Source organism: Pleurodeles waltl, chromosome 2_2 (genome assembly GCF_031143425.1).
Source record: "Pleurodeles waltl isolate 20211129_DDA chromosome 2_2, aPleWal1.hap1.20221129, whole genome shotgun sequence".
Lineage (NCBI taxonomy): Eukaryota > Metazoa > Chordata > Amphibia > Caudata > Salamandridae > Pleurodeles > Pleurodeles waltl.
The window spans coordinates 709,480,426-709,503,044 of NC_090439.1; the positions used below are offsets into that span (position 1 = coordinate 709,480,426).

The 22,619-nt window shown below is 41.9% G+C and overlaps 1 protein-coding gene across 4 annotated transcripts in view; it reads left to right on the forward strand.

Moving 5' to 3' along the window:
- The window catches only part of TRIM55 (tripartite motif containing 55), a 467,397-nt gene that overhangs the window by 266,895 nt on the left and 177,883 nt on the right, over positions 1-22,619 (forward strand). For all 4 annotated transcript variants that reach the window (XM_069220263.1, XM_069220262.1, XM_069220264.1 and 1 more), the window contains exon 7: positions 4,083-4,207. In XM_069220263.1, coding sequence (XP_069076364.1) covers positions 4,083-4,207 — 125 coding nt within the window. The remainder of the gene's footprint in view (positions 1-4,082; positions 4,208-22,619) is intronic.

The window sequence follows — 22,619 nt, forward strand, 5'->3', positions numbered from 1 at the left end:
AGGCAACCATTACATGAGGAACCAATGCTTATAACTGAAGTGGCCACCTAGTTAGCAGAGAAGAACCATCTGAAGAGGCATTATATATCCAGTCATAAGTTATCTTCTGAATAGTCTAATCAGAAGCAAAAAGGAGTAGCCATTATGCTACTTTGCACAGTAAATATCAGAGGCCTCCATTATAGAGTGGCTTTGCAGCAACCCAGAGGAATAGGCATTTTAGAACCAGCCACAGTATATGCTCTGTGAGGTCTCTGTGGACCAAATGAGGAGAGACATCATAGGAACAATCATAGTTCATATACAGCAGGGTCCACTCAGGTTTGGCAAGGAGACATGCATTTAAATTGGGGTTTGTAGTTAAGTATTTGCTCCGATGGGTCACCGTGGAATTACAAACCATTATGAGATCAAAAGGAGTACATGTCTAAAATAAATTGATCCAGGTGTATCAAAAAGCAAACACTGGAATGGGCATGATGCAACTATCCACGCTACTTGCTCTGTAAGTTCACCTATAAGTAACAGTGAGCAACCTCTAGTCATGGGCAGAGTAGAACATTATGTACTCTGAGAGGTCTATATGAGTGGCTGAGGAAAACTAAAGAGATTGAGCATTCTACAGGTTGGAACAGCATGTGCTTTGATGGTCACTGCGGAGTGGTGGAGTAGCTACAATTTAATGAGCAGCCACAGTATATGTTCTGAGGAGGCCAACCAGGTATGTCAAGGTACAACATATAGGAATAGGTATTACACAATCAACCATCATCTAAATTCTGTTGAGGAGCAAAAAGGAGTAAATTAATCCTAATTTTTAAAACCTGTGGGAAAACCAAAAATAGTTAGGGGCTTCAGATGTTCTTGGGTAATACAGCTTAGTGGGCTAATATGTCTGTTGAGGAGCAACAAAGCAGTTGCCATTATGCAACCAGCCATTATGCAACCAGCTACAACAAATGCCCTTTGAGGTCCACAGAGGTGCAGCAGTGTTATGCGACCAACTATGCTATATGGACTGCCCCAATTGAAGTGGCTGTGGAGCAACCCAAAGTTACATGATCCATACATGTGTTTCAAAAAATACTTGAGAGAAGTGATAAGACACTATGGTCCTGATTCCAAGATTAATTCTACAGGGATAGTGGTAAAATTGCATGCAATTTTGTCATTACCATACAGTAATTTCACAAGAGCACCATACAGTTACAAGTATAGCCCCTAGGAACAGGGATTTACTTTGAGCGATCAATTTTTCTGGTTCTAAATTCACACAAAGGTCGCCATTCTATGAGGTTTTACCACACACATTTACCAACTGCTATGAGCAGGTGATAAATGTATGAGCAGGCCTGTGCGTTTGATGAGGGTTGAGGCAGGTGGTTTGGGGATTGTATTGGAGGGAAAAGGAGAGTACGCTCCCAGTCCAAAAAATGGGCTAAGAGTTGGCTGTTGGCGAAGCAAAAGTTTCATGTGATTTTTCCAGTTGCTAAACGAGTCAGGGTTTCCCACACCCAGAAAAAAATGATGTTTAGAATCCAAAATACTTTGAATCAGGTGGAGTGCAATTCGATGAGGTAATTCTGCCCTGCCTGACTCATTATCAGACACAAGTGGTTATGTTAGGAAATGTGCCCAGGCAGTGTCATTGTAATGCTGTGGAACATTGTGGTTTCATACTGTATGTAGTCTTGAGATCCAGGGTCGGCAGTTGATACTTAACTGCCTGACTGTGCTGACTGTGAGGTTGGTGGTTTACTTTACTGTAGTGCTTGTGTCAATAAACCTCCATGCCCTATTTTCTCCACACAGTTTCTTGTAAAAGGATAAGTCCCAAAACGGAATTGACCAAGTGCTTCATAAAAGATACCTAGATTCCTGGATTCAAATATGGTCATTCCTGCTTCTTGCAAACAATTTGCTCGAAATTTATTGCTAGTTTTGCTTGTGTGATGCAGTTGCTGAAACAGTTGCTCAAAAAGAGAACTCAATTTAGATGTTTGTGTGATTATGGGAGGGCATTCAAGTCTGTTAAAAAGTACATTGACGTGTTACCAACACTTAGGCATTTTGTTGCATGCAAAATAACCATTCTGATATCTGATGGCAACCTTCGGGATCTTCACAAATTGTTGATGATGAGGAGAGAATTGTGGCATTTGCTTCACACTACCTTAAGGGGGCAGAAGAATTTTAGTATGTGATTGAGCATGAAGCTTAAGCAGTTGCATGGGTGATACACCAATTAAATATTTTGTGAGGGGTTAACCCTTCACTGTGAGGAATGCCCATTCCCCTCTTGTGCAGATCTGTTCTTGGATAGGTAGAGAAAATTTGACTCAAAGGATAAGGACATAGGCATAAGGGCTTTCTGATCACCATTTTTAGGTGGAGTATTTACTATGAGTTAACAACGGAGTGGCTGACTGTTTGTCACGATTGCCCAGTTAGAATAGTGAGGATATTTCCGAATCCTCTGTGAAGAGCTTGGTGAGAGAAGATGCCATTGAAGAAGAGAGTGGAGGCACGTGGTAGACAGTGATGAAGCATTCAGGGGAGTCAATGAGTATGTGCTCAGAGATTAGCCTAATGTCAAAGAGCTTGCCATTCATTTTATGGGGTACTGGAATGTACATGACAAACTAGGCCTTGTCGATGTTGAGCTTCTTAGGGCTCTTGCCTTGTACCACCTATGAACCTGTTGGTTAAAGTAATCAATTTGCCACATTAGGGACACCTATCTTGGAACTTGACCAGGCTAGAGTGCTGGAACTTTACTGGTTGCCTGGTCTTGACCATCAAGAAAAATGTAAGTCTAAGTTTGACAAGTGTTGCATGAAGCCTATGCAATGGAAGGTGTCAGATTCTGTCCTGGTGAAGAAACCAGGTTTGATTAAGAAGAGTTTATTTACATTTATAGAAACATTCTCACAAGGGAGGTTAGGTAGAACGTAGTGATTCTGGAGCAGTGTGGAATATGTCCAAGGTAGTGAGATCTGAAGCTGTTCTGTGTGTATTCACACATGATGGAGTGATGTCACTGATCTCCAGAGTGATTACGTTTTTGGCATTGAAAATTCCCATATATTGAAAGATGACATCAGTTCAGCTACGGTGGCTGCGGCAGCGTGAAGAGGTAGTTTACGAAGGAGGAAGAGGTGGCGATCTAAGTGGTAAAAATATCTTGCCATGAAACAAACATTATTTCTGTGCTTATTTGGTGTGGTCCTACCCCTGTGCCAGCATGTTATGGTCTAATCTTGTTGCCATAATTTTATCTTTGGCTATTCTTGAATTTGTTTTTGATGCTGGTTCCTTACTTTACTTTTCTTATTCCCTTCAATATTTTATCCACATTAGAGGTGTTTGCCTTTTGCTGGGATTCTGTTGATTGCTGTATTGGGAGTGAGGTGTTGCAGTTATGGAAGTAGGCGGGCCTGGGCACCGTCATCATAATGCCATGAATCCTTGGGGTGTCATACTGTATGTGATGTTCCCTGGATTGTAGGGCTGGCAGTTGCAACTAAGTGGCCCAGCTGTGGGAGTGGTGGTTCACTTCACTGTGGTGTGCACGCCAATAAAGGTCCTGAGCTTCATGTTCATCATTGTTGGTGCCTGCTTTGGCACACACTTATCACAGACCTTATGGAATCAAGACAAAGGGCTTCAGTCAGTGACTGTGATATGAATACATTTAGGTTAAGCTCAAGACAGGGAAGGTCAGAGACATGGCTCAACGACAGGTGAAGTTGGAGAGAAAAGGTCACGGCTTCAGGGCCAAGGAACCTTTCAGACTGTAATAAAACCAAACTGGGAAGATAACAAGGATGAAGGGGTAGATGGAGAGGGTTCATGTCAAGCAACTGTGGCCCAATGTTGTCACTACCCTCATTGTGATGCAAGAGTGTAAGGATTAAAGACTTTGTAGTCTGAGCAAGGAGGCTGCACTTGCAAAGAAACACACTTACCTATGAGTCAAACACAATGGCCATTGCAGAGATACAAATATAAACATCTTTGTTTATACCCTAATCTGCATTGTTTTTATTCATTTCCACTTATTCATCACTGTCTCCTTACAGGATCACAGAAGCCACGAAAGTATTACAGCTGGAAAAAATTGAGCCTGGATATGAAAATATGAACAATTTCATAGTCAACCTCAGTAGAGAGGAACGGATAATCCGAGAAATTGATTTTGAAAGAGGTATGCTTACCTTTTATCTGGAAAAGCTTTCAAAACTGCAGTTGTGAACAATTTTCATGCTGATATGACATGACAGAGTGCACAAATAAATCAACATCGCTGATTTAATAACAATATTCATTCAAGGTTAACATCCATTGAAAATTTAAGTTCACATTTTTCGGTTTCTCTGAACCATGATTTTTATATACTAAAATTGCTTAAGCAAACATACTTGTTTTTATTATGTGATACCCAGGTACAAGCAATTAGAATGCAGCTATGCTGGCATTCCATCTTTACCACCACATACCGATTATTAATACAAGAATACATTGTTTTAAAACATTATCTTTAGTTTTCAAGTAATATCTAGTAAATATATACAGCAGTATGAATACTTTCATTATGGTCATCTAGTTCTGGCATTACTTCTCACTTATTTATTAATATTGGTGAACTGTGATGTCACACAATCTTGCATGAAAGATGGACGTAGGAGTGGCAGAGCTCAGAGATTCCGCTTGAATACTGATAGCGCGTCAGAACCTTGATAAGTAAACTTACAAGGAGACACACCCAGGCCGATGAAACTTTTGACCACGTTTGAGACTTCCCAATACGAGGTATCTTCTGGCATCACAAAATCAATATAACTATAACCCAATCAATATTCTTAGTAACTAATCAACAAGATAATCAATAACATTTAATAAGAAGTAATAAATGAAAAGACCATGACCTTTCTGCCATGAATAACCACACAAATCTAGTTAAGTGTTAGGATATTTATTTCCTATTGATTACAAACTAATAATCATCTCCGTTAATCTCATTAGCAATCAATCTCATTAGTACCTCTTCAGATGTATCATTAGAACTTAGTTAATCAATGCATAGAAAATATTCATTAAGCATTAACACATCATTAATCAGAACAGCTTAGCAAAGCCTCAGAGTGCAAGATTCAACAAAGCAAGAACTGTCATTTGTCTATTTGCGTCTGGTATTTGTGAACACCTTAACTAACCTCGAATTAGCATCAGCATGTTGGGCTTTATGCAAAACAATTTAGCAAACACAAATTTGGAAAACATCTAACTATGGCCACTATCAAAAGAGCAGCTGGTATCTAGAAAGAAAAGACAAACAGACAATTACAAATTTCATCAGAATGTTACCCCTCCAAATGAATCAGCAAACAGCATCAGTCTTCGTCCTCAGGACATCAGTCGATTCACCATCAGCAAAGATAGAACAGGGAAAAGTCTCAGTATGGCATAGCTAAAGAATAAGGCTCTTCCCTCATATGGAGGAGAAGTAAGCATGACATAAGCATCAGTAAGGACTTAGATGGTTTAAAGTATCAGGAAGAATAAACAGCAAAGTCTCAAAAGAGCAATGGCAAGGTATAGCCTCAAGTGGAATGTCCAGTAAATGCTGATTTCTCCTCGGGTTATGCAGTTATATCAAAACTGTCGAACTAGCCCTTAATTTCCCATTGGATAATATTTGGTGCATCATTATCTCTGTCCAATAATTCTTCACACATCTCACTAGAATTTTCCACAAAACACAGGTCTCATGCCATTGATTGGCCCATGTTATTGACGTCTTCAACGGGTGGAACGTCAGGTAAGAAAAGGTACACTTTACGCTCCAGTCAGTAGTCCCATTGCTTTCTCCTACTCAAGGCAGCCTTGCACCTGTTACAAATTACACTGTTGCATTCAGCAAGAATGTCTCCTTGAGCAAGTCGGGTCCCATGAGAAAGAATTTACTACGGCTACACACACATCTCCTGCTTCTGGAAAAGTACTGTTTTGTGTCCTTCAGGAAGATAGCATATTGCACGTTAGGAAAAACACAGTTTAATATGAGACCAGGCAGCTAAGCCCAAACCCTCGCTAACTAAGGCGTAGTAATTTAGTTAACAAACCTGTAATATGTGACTCTAATTATAATATGGTAATACAGATTCATAACATTAGTACACTAATTTATTCATCATTGATAAGTTTCATTAGTCTTCGTATACATTGATGGGCCCTCCCCGTGGGCACGTTTCAAACGCGTACATTATTTTCTATGTTAACACATTTTCTATGCAGCTTCATTACACAATATATTGCAAGCTTTTCATGTTAATATTAATTTTAAAGACACACTCCAACAACACAATAGAACTGATGTGCAAATAACGCATTCAAGAACAGTGGGATTACCTGCAGAGATACCACAGCTGGCAGGAGTGGCTCTAAAAATAAGGGGCCTTACTACATGAAGTGCCTCGGAGCTGCAACAGGCATTTGCACCCTCTTTCTGTGAGTGGGGCCACTTTGGCATTATGTAAGACACTTTCACTGCATCTTCTAAAATACAGATTGTGCTGATGCACATATAGTGCCACTGTGATTCTAAGGGGCATTCCCTCACTAGCATACGTCTGTGGAGGTATTTGGTCTTATACTAATGAAGCAATCACAGAGGGCTTCCCCTACAAGGGTGTAAAAGGAGATCCGATGGACCTCCAGACAGCTGCCCACAGATGGGCCCTGTCACTCACTGTACCTGCCTGCAAGGGAATCTCTGCTACCCTTTCAAATGTTGGCCGGGTATCAACCACACTATATAAAACAGAGCATCTGCCTCAAACAGAGAGTCCGTCTTTCACTAATGTGCTTCCCCCAGGGCAAGTGTCAATTCATGGGTGCAGTACATCATCTGTAACTGGGTGCCAAAGGCCAGCCTCTCTGCACCGGTCCACCTCCGGATTGCACCATGCACTAGAACCTTTGCTCATTTTGGCCCAGACCAGAAGCCTTGTATCGTATACACCCAAACTCAAATATTGGCGCTTAAGGGAAAGGCACGTTTTTGTAATTGGATCCAGTCAGGATTTATCTGAATGAGGCAAGTACTTGTTGAACGTGTTGCTTTAATGTCATCTCGACCAATCAGAACAAAATACCAGCATTGGAAGCTTATTGTCAGCAGAGCCAGAACAATCCCATTAGTAGGAAGTTAAAAGCTGGGCATAAAAGGAGAGGGTTTCTCATGAGAACTCGTTTGCTAATCAGAAACAAGCTGGAATTTATTGAGTTTGTTTAATCCCATAACCTGGATATTGTATTTATCACATGGGCTTGAGACTATTCCAGCCCAAATTTAGTAGAGGCCGTACTGCCTGGATCCTCTACTGTGAGAAAGTATTGAATGAACAAATGGGTGGGGGGCTTGGAAAAGTCTTTAGGAACAGTTTTCAATGTGCTTTTAACCCATTGCTTCAACCTCTTTTAAGTGTGGCTGTCATTTTTAAGCAAAAGATCCATTACAATCTATCTTTCTTAGGAGTGCTTGCCTATTATCTTCTAGTGCCTAAACCTAACTTTGTGTTAGGATTAGGTCAGTTGGTTGAACCTTTTTTAAAACAGTCTAATTTTACTTTGTTGGGAGACTTCAACGTTCATTTGGAAACCACAACTTGTTTTGACTCCTGCATGTTTATCAAAACTCTGACTAGTTTTGGGCTGGTACAGATTTTTAAGTCACCTATGCACCAAGCATACCTGGAATCTTTACAAACAACCCTTATCTGAAGGTGGAGGAAATTCTCCCTTTTATGCTGGTGTGACCACTGGGCTATTGGGTCTGTCCTGAACCAACCCACCTTAAATAATTTGTACAGGAAAGAGCTTGCAAAACGTGTGAAGAGGACTTGGAAGAAGGGAGGTTGCTTTAAATAAGGTACTATCCCTGATACCTGTGATTCACCATCCACCAGGCTGCAGCAGAATTTGCAGTATGACTTGGTACTGCCATGAACAGGCTAGCACTGATTTAGACTGCTGGAGGTTATAGGGATAGGACCTTAGTCAAATGGCTTTCAGATAGATTTAGGTCTATGAGGCAACCTTGTAGGAAACAGGAGCGCAAAAGGTGCAGATAGGATAAGGTTCATGTAGAGGGGTAGATATAGAGCGGCTATTAAGGAGTATAAGTGACCCAATTTTTAGGAAAAATCGAAATATTATGTCAGAGAGAATCAGGAATGCTCCAAATTCCTCTAAGGAGCTTTCAAAAATTGTTAAGATGTTGTCTGCCACTTCCAATCAAAGTAGCACGGTTATTACTGAGTCTTTCTGAGATTATTTTTCCAGTCAAAGTTCCTGAATATTCAATCAAAGTTCCTGAATATTTATTCAGACTTTTTGAACTCTAAAGAGCAGGACAGGTGAGTTACATATATTAAATCATAAGAACAATATCTTCCCGATCCACCACTGAATGACATTGGGATAGAGAATTCTACTTTCCTAGCCTCCTTACCGCCGATTTCGATGGCTGAAGTTAAAAAGCTTCTTTTGAACACTGTTTGGGCTATATTCCAAAGCTATGGAAAGAAGCAATAGTAAGTCCACTATTAAAAAGGCTAATATAGACACATTCAATCTGAAAAGCTATTGCCCTATATCCCTGCTACATTTTCCAGCTAAAGTGCTGGAAATGTATCTTAATCAACAACTGATGACTTTCAATGGGACACAGGATTTGTTGGACCTCTCACCATCAGGTTTTCGAATTGAGCACTGCACAGAACCCGCACTAGTTGCAGCCGTAGTGATATCAGACTATTAGTAGATGCAGGAGAGGCAGCGGTCCTGGTTATGTTGGATTCATCTTCAGCTTTTGAGGTGTCTCGCCAACACTGCTGACATCCTGTCTCTGCCAGTGCAGAAAGAAGGGAAAGACCTTGAGCCTTTTAAGATACTTTCTGTCAGAAAGATCACAGACAGTAATCTGTGGACAGTTTCTTTCAAAGCCCTTTTTCTTGCCCTGCATGGTACCATAGGAGTCTTCTACAAGCCCCACATCATTTAATTTCTAAGTATCCTCTCATGCCAATAAAAGTCAGTCATTTGGTCTTCAAGTATTATCGCACACAGGTGACACTCAATTCTTAGTCGCTGTCAGAAAAGATGTGCAATCAGTAGCCAGGAATTTTATATATGAGTGCGATCTGCACTTGAAAGAAGCACAATTGCTTAAAGCTAAATGCAAATATGACAGATGTTCTTATGTTTGGTTGCAATACTTCTGTATGGAATAGCAACTAGTGGCCCGAGGCGTTGGGCTCCCCCCCTGTTCTCGTCAACTCTGCAAAAAATCTTGGGGTGATCTTTGACCATCATCCCTCTTTTGACCTGCAGGTCAATTGTACAGTCTCTTCATGTGTTAACCTCATTAGGTCTCTGAGGAAAATATTTCCTTACATTCTAATTTCGGTTTGATAAACAGTAGTCATTCCTCATGGCTTGACCACTACAATGCTCTGTATTTTAACCTCAAGAACTCTTCTTCGAATAGGCTTCAAATGATTCAGAAAGCAGCAGCCGGGGTTATTCTTGATGGCCCTAAACATCAATCAGTGTCAGTGGAATTTTGAAGGTGCCCTGGCTTCCCGTGAGAAAAATAATTATTTTCAGGCTCTCAACAATCAAGGACCGAGGTTCATCAAATACAAGTTTCACTGGTATGTTCTTATTGTGATACTTTGTTTAACGAGTCACAAGCTGGCCGTGGTCCCTAGGTTTCGTCTAGCCAAATGGGGTGGCAGATCTTTTGACATCGCTACAACTAAACTGTGGAACTCTCTGCCACCTCAGTTGGCAGAGGCTGAAAGCAATTTAACATCTAGGAAACAGCTTAAAACATAGCTTTTTCACCTCTAGTTGCTCAAGGACCGTCTAGGGACTGCTACTTTTCCTGTCAAGTTGCTTGGGTTTAGTAGACTTTTTTAGTGCCTTGATGCCAGACTGGGTAGGTGTCGTGCTCTATAAGTTGTTTTTCATTACATTTCATACTGGCCAGAATGGCATCATGTGCACCCTTTTAAAGGTGTACCTCGGTGCAGACCACAGAAATGTGCCCAATATATTATATGGCCTCAGGGCATCCGGAGAAAGACTGGGAAAGAACAGAGACAGACCACACACATTTTATTAGAGCAAGAAGGCCAGTAACTCTAAGCTAAATCTCCCCTGTGCTTCCTCCCCAATTTCCATTAATATGCTTATTTATCCTCCTTTAGGAGATCCTAACCTGCCCTGAATAGAACAAGCAAGCAGGGGCATTGCTTCAGTGAGGGTGTTTGGGGTGTTTCACTCCCCCAGCAAAATGTATTTTCTAGTGCATAATTGGGTACAGGTACTTTCGGTCGGGTATGGTGCTGTGTCTGTTCAGTGCCGGCCTTAGCGCTGGTGGCATCCTGTGCGACAGTGCTTGTTGGTGTCCCCCGAATGACCGCCTCTGCCATTAATTCCCTTACTACCACCATTTAACAGTGCCCCTCAAGTCTCCATAACCATTATCTCTCAGATGCATTTAATTTGTTTTATAGTGCCACTTATACCACTGTAGGGTGTCAGAGCACTTTACATTGTTCACACATTACACAGAGACAATCAATTGTGGGTGTGTAAATCAGTGTATAAGAAATGTTACATACGACTGAGTACTACAAGGTGTAGGGGTCACATCATCCATACTGGTAGGCTGTATAACATTAAAGTACTTGGTTTGTAGAAGCACAAACTCATAATTTAAAGTGTAACACCACGTTTGGGTGTTCTCTCTACTAACAGGAATTGACTTCTACCCCAATGAACCCTTTTTTGGCAAAATTAGGATAATGAAAGACTGGGGAAAAATCATAATACTCTAATCTATACCTTGCAGTATGCATGACGTTCTGTGATGATACTTATGAGCTTACTGTTCCTTATTAGAAGTTCAACTTCTAAACTGCAAGTAACAAGAGGTCCTCTCTGACAAAAGTACTAACCCACTGACCTATTTGCATTATTTGCACTATGTGAGCTGCATGGTACACGTTCTTTGCAGCAGGCATATTAACCCTCTGCACTATCTTAAAATGCCCACTGGAGAAAACTCCGATCTCTCTTCAAGCAGAACATTAATTACCAGAGTCATCTTGACATGTTTATTGTTGCCTGAAAATTGCTCGAAGCAAGGAACGCCACACCAGGTGCTTTTAAAAGCATGCTATACCTGTAAGCAGGCGCCCGCACCCGAAGTCAGCACCTAGTGTGGCAGCACCAGTCACACCGCCCTTGAGCCGGACCTGTATCTGTTGAATTTCACCAGGAATTTTTACATACACATAGACAAAAACTCACAGTCGCTCACTTCCTCTCTCAGTTTTGAAAGTCTTCAAAAATGTTGATTATTTTAAAAGTATTGAGTTTTCTGTCATTTAGTACCCCTACCAATCCACATTCCTCTCCTTTGCACTGCCCCTTAAGCTTCTCTGGAGCACCTTGGTTCTCCTATAAAGTATTTTATCATGAAATGTCAGCTTGATTGCTGGGAAATTTGAAGTTCACCACCCCCCTCCTTCAAACATACTGGCCAAGCTATGCCCCTGCAAGCAGGACAGTAAGAACGCCTCAAACAGACAATGGAACATAAGGAGCGAAAAAGGCGGACAGTACATTTAAATTAACCAGATATAGCCCCAAAGGAATCAGCTACAAGTGGATACAAAGTCCTGTTCCTTCAACTTTATCACCCTAATTTACCCCTCCTCCTAACTGCCCTATAGAAGAAATTTGTCACATGGGCCACAAGGATTAAACAAGCATTTGCAATGCAATGGGTCTCGCGTTTGCTTGAGTTAGAGCTATTAGTGTTGTTAATTCCTAAGTGGACTTTTCTTGCTATATAAATTGAAAATGAAAAGCAAAACAGTTGACATAAGCAAGCTGATTCAAAGCACCACCGCCGCCATGAAAAAGGAAAAAAAAATTGTTCGTAGTCAAACATATCAGCAAAGGTGCACTTATCTATGTTACAGGGTCGATGGCCAAGATGGTAACAAAACTGCCCCAAAGAGGGACAAATGTAATGCATTTACCAATGATAGCAAGGGATTTTTGAAAGTCAAGCCCAGGAAGAAGTGATAGTGATGGGTGTGCGGGGCATGGTTAAAAGCCCACAGATAGATTACAATAGGCCTGAGCGCTTGCGCGCTCAACCTAAAATCACTTTCAACAGCCAAGTAGGGCAGTCCCAAGTCTCAAGGGTTCAGATTTTGATAAAGAAAGGCCGGTCATATATTTAGCACCAAATACATTTCTTAATTGACATTTTATATTTGGTAATCAAATTGAGGTGATTGAAATTCAATTTATAAATCATATAAATTAAATCACAGATTATCTCCACCTATTGCTGTAAAGTCATATTTACAGACAAAAAACATACACTCAAAGATTTACATAATTTCTAAAAGGCTTGAGTACCTTGTCCTATATAATAGTGCTTTCAATTAAGAACTTTGATGTGGCTACTAAAATGTTCAAATTATTTGAAAGTAATGCACCAAGTTGTAAAGAATAATGATATTATAGGATAATCATGTAAACTTAATTTAAAACGTGTAGAAAACGTGAATAAGCGGGGGTTTGGATATATGCTGATAAAGCAGCTCATTAGGATAATGTTTCTGCGGTGAAGAACTCTATTTGGTGTTCAGATACTTGTATCAAACCTGGAAAGGATGCCTGACACACTTACCTCTTCAAGGTTGATGAATACTAGCACAGTGATGATAACATCTACTATGATGACTTTAGTCCCCCTTAAGGTATTAGTTATTATACAGGAATTATGCATCATAACGCTAATGGAACAATGTGACTTTCAATAAAGTGGGATGTGTGTAGACATATAGCGATAGCTAAATGTGCCTTGTGCTGCTTGTGTATTAAAAGCTTACATCTGCTGCCACACCATTTCACACCTAAGCAATACAGAAATGTGATTTAAAAATGTGTGAGTACAACGTTTCTAACATATCTATTTACCCATTGGAAAACATTTTCTGTTATTTTAACACTAAATCCTTCTGTCGTTAATTAACTGCCGGTAACAATTGTTTGAAGCACATCACAACACTCAAAAAAGTTAATATCACTTGTATAACTCTTGAATAAGAGCTTACCGTTACTGCAGGCAATGCCTCGCCATGTATGTACTGCTCTTTCTGCTTGGTTCTGTTCTTCCATTTCTCCATTTGGCCGTGGCAGAATTCACTATTGCCCCTCAGTGGATATCTATTAATCTGACAGTTACTTCTTAACTGCACACTGAGGCCTCGCTTGTGCAACTGTTTGCATACGGATGACAGTTACATTTTGATCCCTGGGGTATTGTTTTTTAATTGGTGTGATAAATATCACCTATGGTTCTGGAGCACTTGTAATCGTGGCCGTGGTGGTGAGATTCCTGTGGGAGGTTAGATTGTTGGAGGCTGAAGTAGGGACCCTCCTTCAGAGTTCTTGTGTTTGATCAGCTGCTCCGCTTCGGTGTGACTATGAACAAGTGTAGATTGTAATGATCAGAGAATCTAGATTTCATTAAAGACACAGAGGCTAACATTATCCATCAACCTTTTAATTGCCACTCCTGCAGCACCTTTAAAGAACTTCCAGACAGAAAAATTCCAAACCAGAATCAGAACTCCTTAGTACTTTAATAGTCCACTCCCAGAACTTTAGTCCTCTTTCAAATGCTGCTCCTGCTAAGATAAGTACTATTTTACATACTCTCTTATTTTGAATTAATGAGTTAGAGTATTTTTTTTATTTATATCTAGGAATTTTATATATTTCTAGAATGTCACAAGTTCAGATTGACTTCAATGGAGCACGGGTCAAATAAAGGGATGAATTAGTCCTACTGAAAGTTACCTTCTCAGTCCAAGGTAAAGAGTCCTGATCGTGATGGAAGAGGCTGCTAGGATCAGGGAAGTGTTGCTGACAGGGTCAACATGGTTTGAAGAGCAGGCCTGTCATCGTGGACGATTGCCGCTATAGTGCAAAGATCCTATTGTCATCACAAACAATTGGGCTGCAATTTCGCTATGGCACTCCCCGCGTGTAGTTGATGCTATAGTGCGGAGGGTGGGGTTGACAGAATTCCACATTGGTGGGCAGAGCGAGCGACAAGCTATTGGTGTTAAAAGGCCTGTTCGTGTTTGCGAAGAGCCCAAAAACTTAAATTCAGCTCCACTGCGGCCACAGCAAGGGTCCAGGACCTGAGGGGCACCACTAAGGGGTCAGAGGCATGCTCCAGCTTGATCTGGGTTGAGGTGGAGCATGCCCTAGCTTCGGGTGTTTGGGAGCCTGTTATGCCCCTGTGGGCCTGAATAAGAGGCCAGCAGACTGGCCCTCGGAGCAACTCTCAGAGTCCTGTGTTCAGGTGCAGGTCCAAACCCTCTGCCTCAGGGAGGAGAACAGCAGGGCAGCAACCCAGCAAGGTAGCAGTCCTGCGAGGCAGTAGTCCAGCAGGGCAGCAGTCTAGCAGAGTGGCAGTCCTTTCAGCAGCACAGCAGGTTGGTGACTGAGGTTCAATGTTTATACCAGATGCCTTCTTTCAAGTAGGAGAAGCTTCTAGAAGTTTCCATTTGAAGTGCACAAGTTTCCTGCAGTCCTTTATGTGGAGGCACAACACAGCGTTTTCAAGTGTAAGCAGAGCTGTGCCCAACTCTGCCCTGCCATCTTGCCAGTGATGACCTATTGAGGCACACATCAGCCGTCTATTGTGTGTGGCTGTCTAGAAGGAAAACACAAAGCCCAACTGTCAACTACCCCGTTCATGCGACCCAGAGACAGGCTGCAGGCACTAAATGGCTAAGGGAGGAAAATACAAACTTTCTAAAAATGGCATTTTCAAAATTATAATTTAAAATCCGACTTTGCTATAAGAGAGAATTTTTCATTACAATTCCAAAGATACCAAACGTGATCTGAAACCTGTTCCTATTTGGAAGTTAAAGCTTATGAAATGTAATAAGGTAACTTCAATGTTATCCTTTGGAAGAGTTAGGCCCTATAGAAACTGAAAAAGTCAGTTAGGAGTTTTTCACTACCAAGATATGTAAAACTTAAACATACATATCCAGCTTTTTAAATACACTGCTCCCAGCTGCCCTCTGGGCTGCCCAGGGCCTAACTAAGGCATAGCTCACATGTATTAAAAAGGAAGATTTGGGCCTGGAAAAAGGTTTCTTTTGTCAGGTCAAAATGGCAGTTTGAAACCTGCACATGGGGCTTAAAAACTGCACATGCGGCCTGTAATGGTAGACATGAGACATGTTTAAATGGCTACTGGTGACAAATTCAGTGCTGCAGGCCCGCTAGCAGCATTCAGTTTACATGTCCTGGGCACAGGTAGCGCCACTTTAGTAGTATCTTACATGTATATAAAAAATCGGAATTGGGTATAAAGCAATTCTACCATGTTTAAAGGAGAGAGAGCACACACATTAGCACTAGTTAGCAGTGGTAAAGTGTGCAGAGTCCTAAAAGCCAACAAAAACGGGTTCAGAAAACAGGAGGGTGAAGACAAAAACATTTGGGGATGACGCTGCTGAAAGAGCCAAGTCAAACAGCAACTAAAATAACAAGCAACAAGCATGAGCGCTAGAGTGACTTATCTCAGCCCTACAACATGCCTATCAGTAAATGATTGTTTTTTTAAATACATGGCAGACTCATGAGCTGATGATGCTAAACACATCTTGCACATATCTAGACTGCCAAACTATGGATGGCACTTTAGACTTTATTTTTCACATTTATTTTCATATTCTGCTTCACTTATGTTTACTCTATATGAGCCGTATAGGGTAAGATGCTGCTTCATCCTCATCGCTAAATTGTCCAAACCTTCCTGCATGTTGAATTATAACTTGGCTTAGACAGGAATTGTTCATCAGGTTTGTGCTTGAAGATAGGTTAAACACAAATAGATCAGAAGTCATGGAGTACATCCCACTAGGCGCTATTATGCTCCTCTTACTGCAAACCTATGAGACATGACCAAGTAACACATGTGGAACAGGATAGCTACATATCACAATGAGATCATAGTAGCAGAGAGGGAAATATGGAAGTCTGCTAACACGTTTTCCTCATCCTTCGCAGGATTCGGAAAACACCCTTTCTTCTCCCGCAGGTCAATGTATCTTTTCACTGTGAAGAGTGTGGTAACCATTCACAATCAATTTAAACTCAAACAACTAATTTAAACACAATGAACCATGTGGCCATGGAAGAAAACTATAATCAATGAAAGTTTTAAAGCTTTATTTTATAGCCACAAAGCCAAAGTCACATAAATTGTGTGCAAAACTAAATTGTAAAGGTGTATGAACACGTAAGACGACTAAATCTATGAAATACGTTTAATCTACTCAAACATCAACACCAATAGACATTCAAGAAGAAGAATTCATATTAATGAAGTAATCACTTGTGAGACAGGCAGCATGTTTCAACTCAGGCAATGAATACATTAGTCAAATCAATTGCACAGATTCATAATTCAGGGATTGGCACATTGGTTCTCCCTACTACTAACCAAATTGGGGCAAGCATGTGTGGGAGCAGGCTACACATGCGGGCAAAAGTCAAAAAGAAAAGACAAAAATAATTTGGAAAAGCATCTCTCTCAGGCTAAGTTAAACTTTAAAAAAAGTGGCAGGTGTAAGCATGCTAACTCTCAGGAAAGCAGGTCAGTGGAAAATAAAATTTGCATTAGAATATACTTGTCCTTGGTTCGGCATTCAGTTCAATTTCATCTGCAAAGCATTTAGATCATCAGCAAAATCTGTTAGAACCACCATCAGGGGGAAAGTGCAGAACATGAGCAGCATTTGAAAATCAGGAACATCCCAGAGGACAAGTTAACAGAACAAGATTCTAAAGGGGACTGCCACTAAAACGTACAAGTCCTTCCTTTACTTGATATTGCCCAAATCAGTTTGATTGGTCCATTCAATGAGTCCACACTACGCAAAAGGGGCAGTGTCGAATCGAATTATGACACAAACCAAGTTTGAAACACCCTGTTAATTTCTCAGGTTTGGTGTGAATTCATCTCTCCTTTCTGTGTGACTCCAATAGTTTAACAATTTATACATCACTTATTGCAATCCTCATTTCTTCAATAGTACTAATCTCCTATCGGTCATCATGTTCCAAATTTGAAACTTCCAAGGACACTGCAGTGTAAAACTTACACATAATACAATACAAAACCCATATCTGTGACTGGGGGTGAGTGTCTGAAAAGTTTCAGCACTAAGTCCATCACCCTTTTGTGCTGCTAAAGTCACCATAACTGGTCAGTGTAGGACAAGACGTGCGTTCCTTGCTCACTGTGCCAATGGATTCAAGCTAGCCTAGCCTAGCTGATGATGGGTGATACCCTGAAACCGGTCCCAAGATGCTTGTTTCTGGTCCAGGGAGGACCTGGCTTGGCAGCTTGAGCTGGACTTTTCCCATGGGGAGCAGGGTCAAGACTGATTTGCATATGGCTGGATCCAAACTTGGGTGGCATGGCGAGCAAAATAACAATGGAGGAAAACCAGAACTGTAACTGGGGGTGAGTGTTTGAAAAGTTTCAGCACTCCGTTCATCATCTTTTTGTGTTGCTAAAGGCGCCCTAAGTGGCCAGGGTATGCCCAGATGTACGTGCCTTTCTAACTGTACCACTAGATTCAAGCTAGTCTGGATGATGAGGGGTGATATCATGAAACCGGTTCCAAGAAGCTTGTTTCCTGTCCAGGGAGGATGTGGCCTGGCAGTTCAGGCTGGACTGTTCCTATCGGGAGCAGTGTCAAGACTGATTTGCGTATGGCTGGAGCCACACTGGAATGGCATGGTGAGCAAAAGAATGATGGATTAAACCCAGATCTGTGGCTGGGGGTGAGTGTATGAAACGTTTCAGCACTCCGTCCATTGTATGGTTGTGTTGCCATGTTTACAGGAAGTGGCCAGGGTCTGCCCAGACGCGGCTCCCTTGCTCACTCTGCCACTGGATTCAAGCTAGCCTGGCTGATGAGGGGTGATACCCCTAAACCAGACCCAGGATGCGTTTCCAGTCCAGTTAGGACCTGGCTTGGCAGTTCAGGCTAGACTGTTCCCTTGGTGAGCAGGTTCAAGAATGATTTGCATATGTCTGGGTCCAAAGTGTGGTATTATGGTGAGCAAAAGAATGATGGATTCAACCCAGACCTGTGACTGGGGATGAGTCTTTGAAAAGTTTCAGCACTCCACCCATCATCCTTTTGTCTTACCAGTTCTTAAGCACCGGAGGGAAATAGACAAGTACACACACACATGTGCGCATGCACGCACAGACACACATGCACAACACACACACACGCAGAGGCATGAAGGCATGACAAAAACACAAAGACACTCCAAAATTACAAAAGACATCAAAAAAATGTTTTTGAATGTATAGTTCACAAGATCAAATACGTTTGTGTGCACACATCTGCCATTTTCTGAAATAGAAGCAGGCAGCAATTTGAAAAGTAGGCAAATTTCAGAAAATGTGTTAATAAATAAAATCATGAGCTTGCAGAAATGTTCAGATTTTATCTAAAAACTGCCATCAGGGCAATGTTTGGGTGCTTTGGCAGGATGCGCAGGTGGTGGCAGGCTCAAGGGCCTGGCTACAAGCCTTATACCGAGTTGTACTTCAATAAACATAAAACTTTTTAAAAATGTATATTCGCCAGTTGTGGAATGCAACAAACAGCACACATCATAATTAATTATATCTGCCCGCTCAGTACACCTCTTTGCTAAAGGCATGTGAAAAGAAGCTGTTTACTGAGAGCAAAACATGGTAGGCATGCATACCAGAACTGGGTTTGCATAGAATAACTTTCACATGTCATTGATATTTTGGTTTTCTTTTCAGGTAACTGTGTTGTTTTAGATTTTCAGTATTTATATATAAACACATAGCGCCCCCGCTCAAATGAGTGTCCTAGCACTAAGAGCTATCACGGTTATTGTATAGAGGAGTCAGCAAAGTAACTAAGGGCCTGATTTAGATTTTGGTGGATGGATTACTCCGTCACAACAATGAAGGATATCTTGTCTGCCAAAATATAAATCACATAGGGAATAATGGGATTTCAATTTTGGTGGACAGGATATCCGTCAACATTGTGATGGAATAGCCCGTCCGCCAAAATCTAAATCAGGCCCTAAGTCTTCAAGTATAAATTGTGATAATTCATTTTTAGCCATAGATGGATGGGTAGTGAATTCCATTGTTTTGGGGCTCAATAAGAGAAACTCCTACCTCCTAGATGAGACTGTAAAAACGAGGTACTGTTTCCATAGAGTACCTTGTAGAGCAGAGTTTACGCCTGGAAGTATAGTGTGTAAGTCTAGAATGGATGTAGGACGCAATCTTGCAGGGTTATGGGCCAGATGTAGCATTATTGCAAATTGCGACTTGCAATTTGGGAGTCGGAGCGACTCGCAAATTGCAAGTCGCAATTTGCAATGCAGAACGGTGTCTCAGACACCGTCTGCGAGTCGCTATGGGGTCGTAAAGACCCACCTCATTATTATTAATGAGGTGGGTCGCAAATTGCGGCCCCATAGCGACTATAGGCACTCGCAAACATGGAGGCCTGCTGTAGACAGCAGACCTCCATGTTCGTGACTGCTTTTAAATAAAGCAGTTTTTTTTTTTTTAAGTGTAGCCCGTTTTCCTTAAAGGAAAACGAGCTGCACTTAAAAAAAAAAAAAGAAACCTTTAGTTTCGATATTTTTTCATGGCAGGTAGTGGTCCCTTGGACCACTACCTGCCCTGAAAAAATAGTTTTGGGTCCATTCACAAAGGGGAAGGGGTCCCATGAGGACCCCTTCCCGTTTGCGAGTGGGTTACCATCCACTTCAAGTGGATGGTAACTGCGATATGAGGTCACAAATGGAATTGCATTCCACTGCGAATCGCAAATAGGAAGGGAACACCCCTTCCTATTTGCGATTCGGAAATGCTTTTTGCGAGTCGGTCCCGACTCGCAAAATGCCTTTCTGCATGGGAAACACGCATTTGCGAGTCGCAAACGGCAAATTTTGCCGTTTGCGAGTCGCAAAGTGTTTCCTGCATCTGGCCCTATGTTACAAAAGGCACTTTTCTCAAAAATTGAGCACTGTTCTGAGGCTGCCAATGAAGAGCTGTGAAATGGCTGGCGCTAGAACAGCTAGAGAAGACAGTCTGGCTGCAAGATTTCTTATAAGCTAGAGGTACGTCTGTGTGGCCCCACTTGTATCACCATGGGGGTCATTATGACCTTGGCGGTCCTCCACCGCCACACCTGTGGTCGATGTCAGACCACTGTCAGCGTTGCGGTGCAGGACCGCCAAATTATGACCACTGCAGTGAACTGGCTGTACTGCCAGGGGGTTGGGACCACCTGGCTGAAGGTTGACCACCTTCAGCCTTGCGGTCCACCTAACACCCCTGTGGTATAATGAGTATCCTTACCACCAGGAATTCTGTGGTGGCAGCCCTGCCACAAAATCTCTGGCAGTAAGGATACTGGCGACAGGAATACTCATTCCTGTTGCCACTACAGGACTCCTGAACCCCCCCTACATGTAGGAGCCCCCTGACCCCATCAGAAGCTCCCACACCCCCAAGCAGCGATGCCCCCTATACGCGTACTGACCCACCCCCGCTCCCTGTACTGACCCCCCCGATTCCCTTACTGACCCGCCGCCCCGATCCACGCAAGCACATACCACACATACATACACGCACACACACATTAACGCTCACTCATTCACACACACATGGCCACGACACTCCCTCCACCCACTGCATACATGCACACATACTCCCCCACCCCTGCATACACTCATTTACACATGCAGACAGACACTTGCACACACACGCACACAAACGCATACAACACTTCCCCAACCCCCTCCATTCACACACACACACATACTCCCATTCACACTGACAACACTCAACCCCCCCCCATCAGATGATCACCTTACCTGGTGGTCACGGTGATCATTCAGAAGGGAACGGGGTCCATACAGCTTGCTCCGTCGCCACCGCCCCGCCAACACAACGCCGCCACACCGTTTACAATGTTGTAATAAGGCGGGCGGTGTTGTGGTGAAGTGGCGGTGACGACGGAGCAAGCTCCACTAGACCGCCGACCACAAGTATGGCTGCTGGTGGCTTCCCCCCCAAATAGTGGTGGAGAGCAGCCAGCAGCCATAATAGGGCAGTCTGAAGACCGCCAACACTGGTGGTCATGTGGCGGGCATGTCTTCGGCGGTCTGCTAAAAAGACTGCCAAAGTCATAATGAGGGCTTATATGTGTGTGTTATGCTGTTGTATTGTTTTTTTCAGTGTGTTGTTCCGTTTTTGTGTTGTGATGTTGTGTGAGTTTTTGTTGTGTTGTAGTATTATGATGATGTGCTGTTGTTATACTGTTGTGTTGTTATGTTATCTTTTAGTGATGTGTTGTGATGTTGTGCTGTGATATGTGATGGTATGCTGTTTTTCTTCGTCGTTGTGTAAAAAAAAAATTGTGGTGTTGCGCAGATATGCTGTTATGAAGCTGTGTTGTAGTCATGTGTTGTGTTATAATGTTGTCATTTTTGCTTTGATGATGTTGTTACATGGGTCGCATCCTAATTATCCCAGGCTATTATTTAATCAAAGAGTGAAATATCAGCTACCACATAAAATGTATGTATTCGTCCATAATTGTGGAATGGGATCTGCTGGCTCAGGCGCTGCACAGAAAACAATATGGTGCATAAAGAACGATACATCCTAGCACTAGTTTTCAATTTAATCTGAAAATCATGCTGCACATTCTATTGTAGGGGGCACACAACCTTTCCACCATGTAGAATACAATACCAAACCACTTTCCTTAACAATATATATTGTCTACCAGACTTCCTTCACCACAGCTCCTCACCTAAAAAATAAAGCAATAATTTCAGAATTTTACAAGGTCTCATTTGAGTCTTTTGTGCACCGCCCCATGCACTATCCCCAGCCAGAACCAAAATGGTAATTAGTACAGGCTTGTATTTTAGCTGCAGTTAACAAGTCCATTTTCTGCGTGAGAGACAACACTTCCTTTAGGAGAAGCACCAACTCTAGTTTGCACTCACTCCAATTCATACTTACCAGTAGTAAAAAATGTATATTCACTTTTTTCATCAAGGCTTTCTGGAGAGAGTTATTGGTTGCAAGTAAAGTGGAATATTTCCTTCCCTACAACCTTGTTTGACAACTTCAAACAATCTTTTTTCCAGATGAACATATAAAACAGACTTATTTCTCCTCATCAGCAGTTATTTGATTTTTGCGAGTTTTACTAAGGATCTACCCTTACTAGTCGACTTTGGATTGTCACAATATCTGCTTACTATTCCCAACTTGCTATTTCCCACTATCCTAATCTGTTCACCGTATTTTCGGACTGTCACATTTCAGCCCTACATGAGAGAATTGCTCAATTTTTCATATCTTTGGCCTTGCTTACATATGTCGT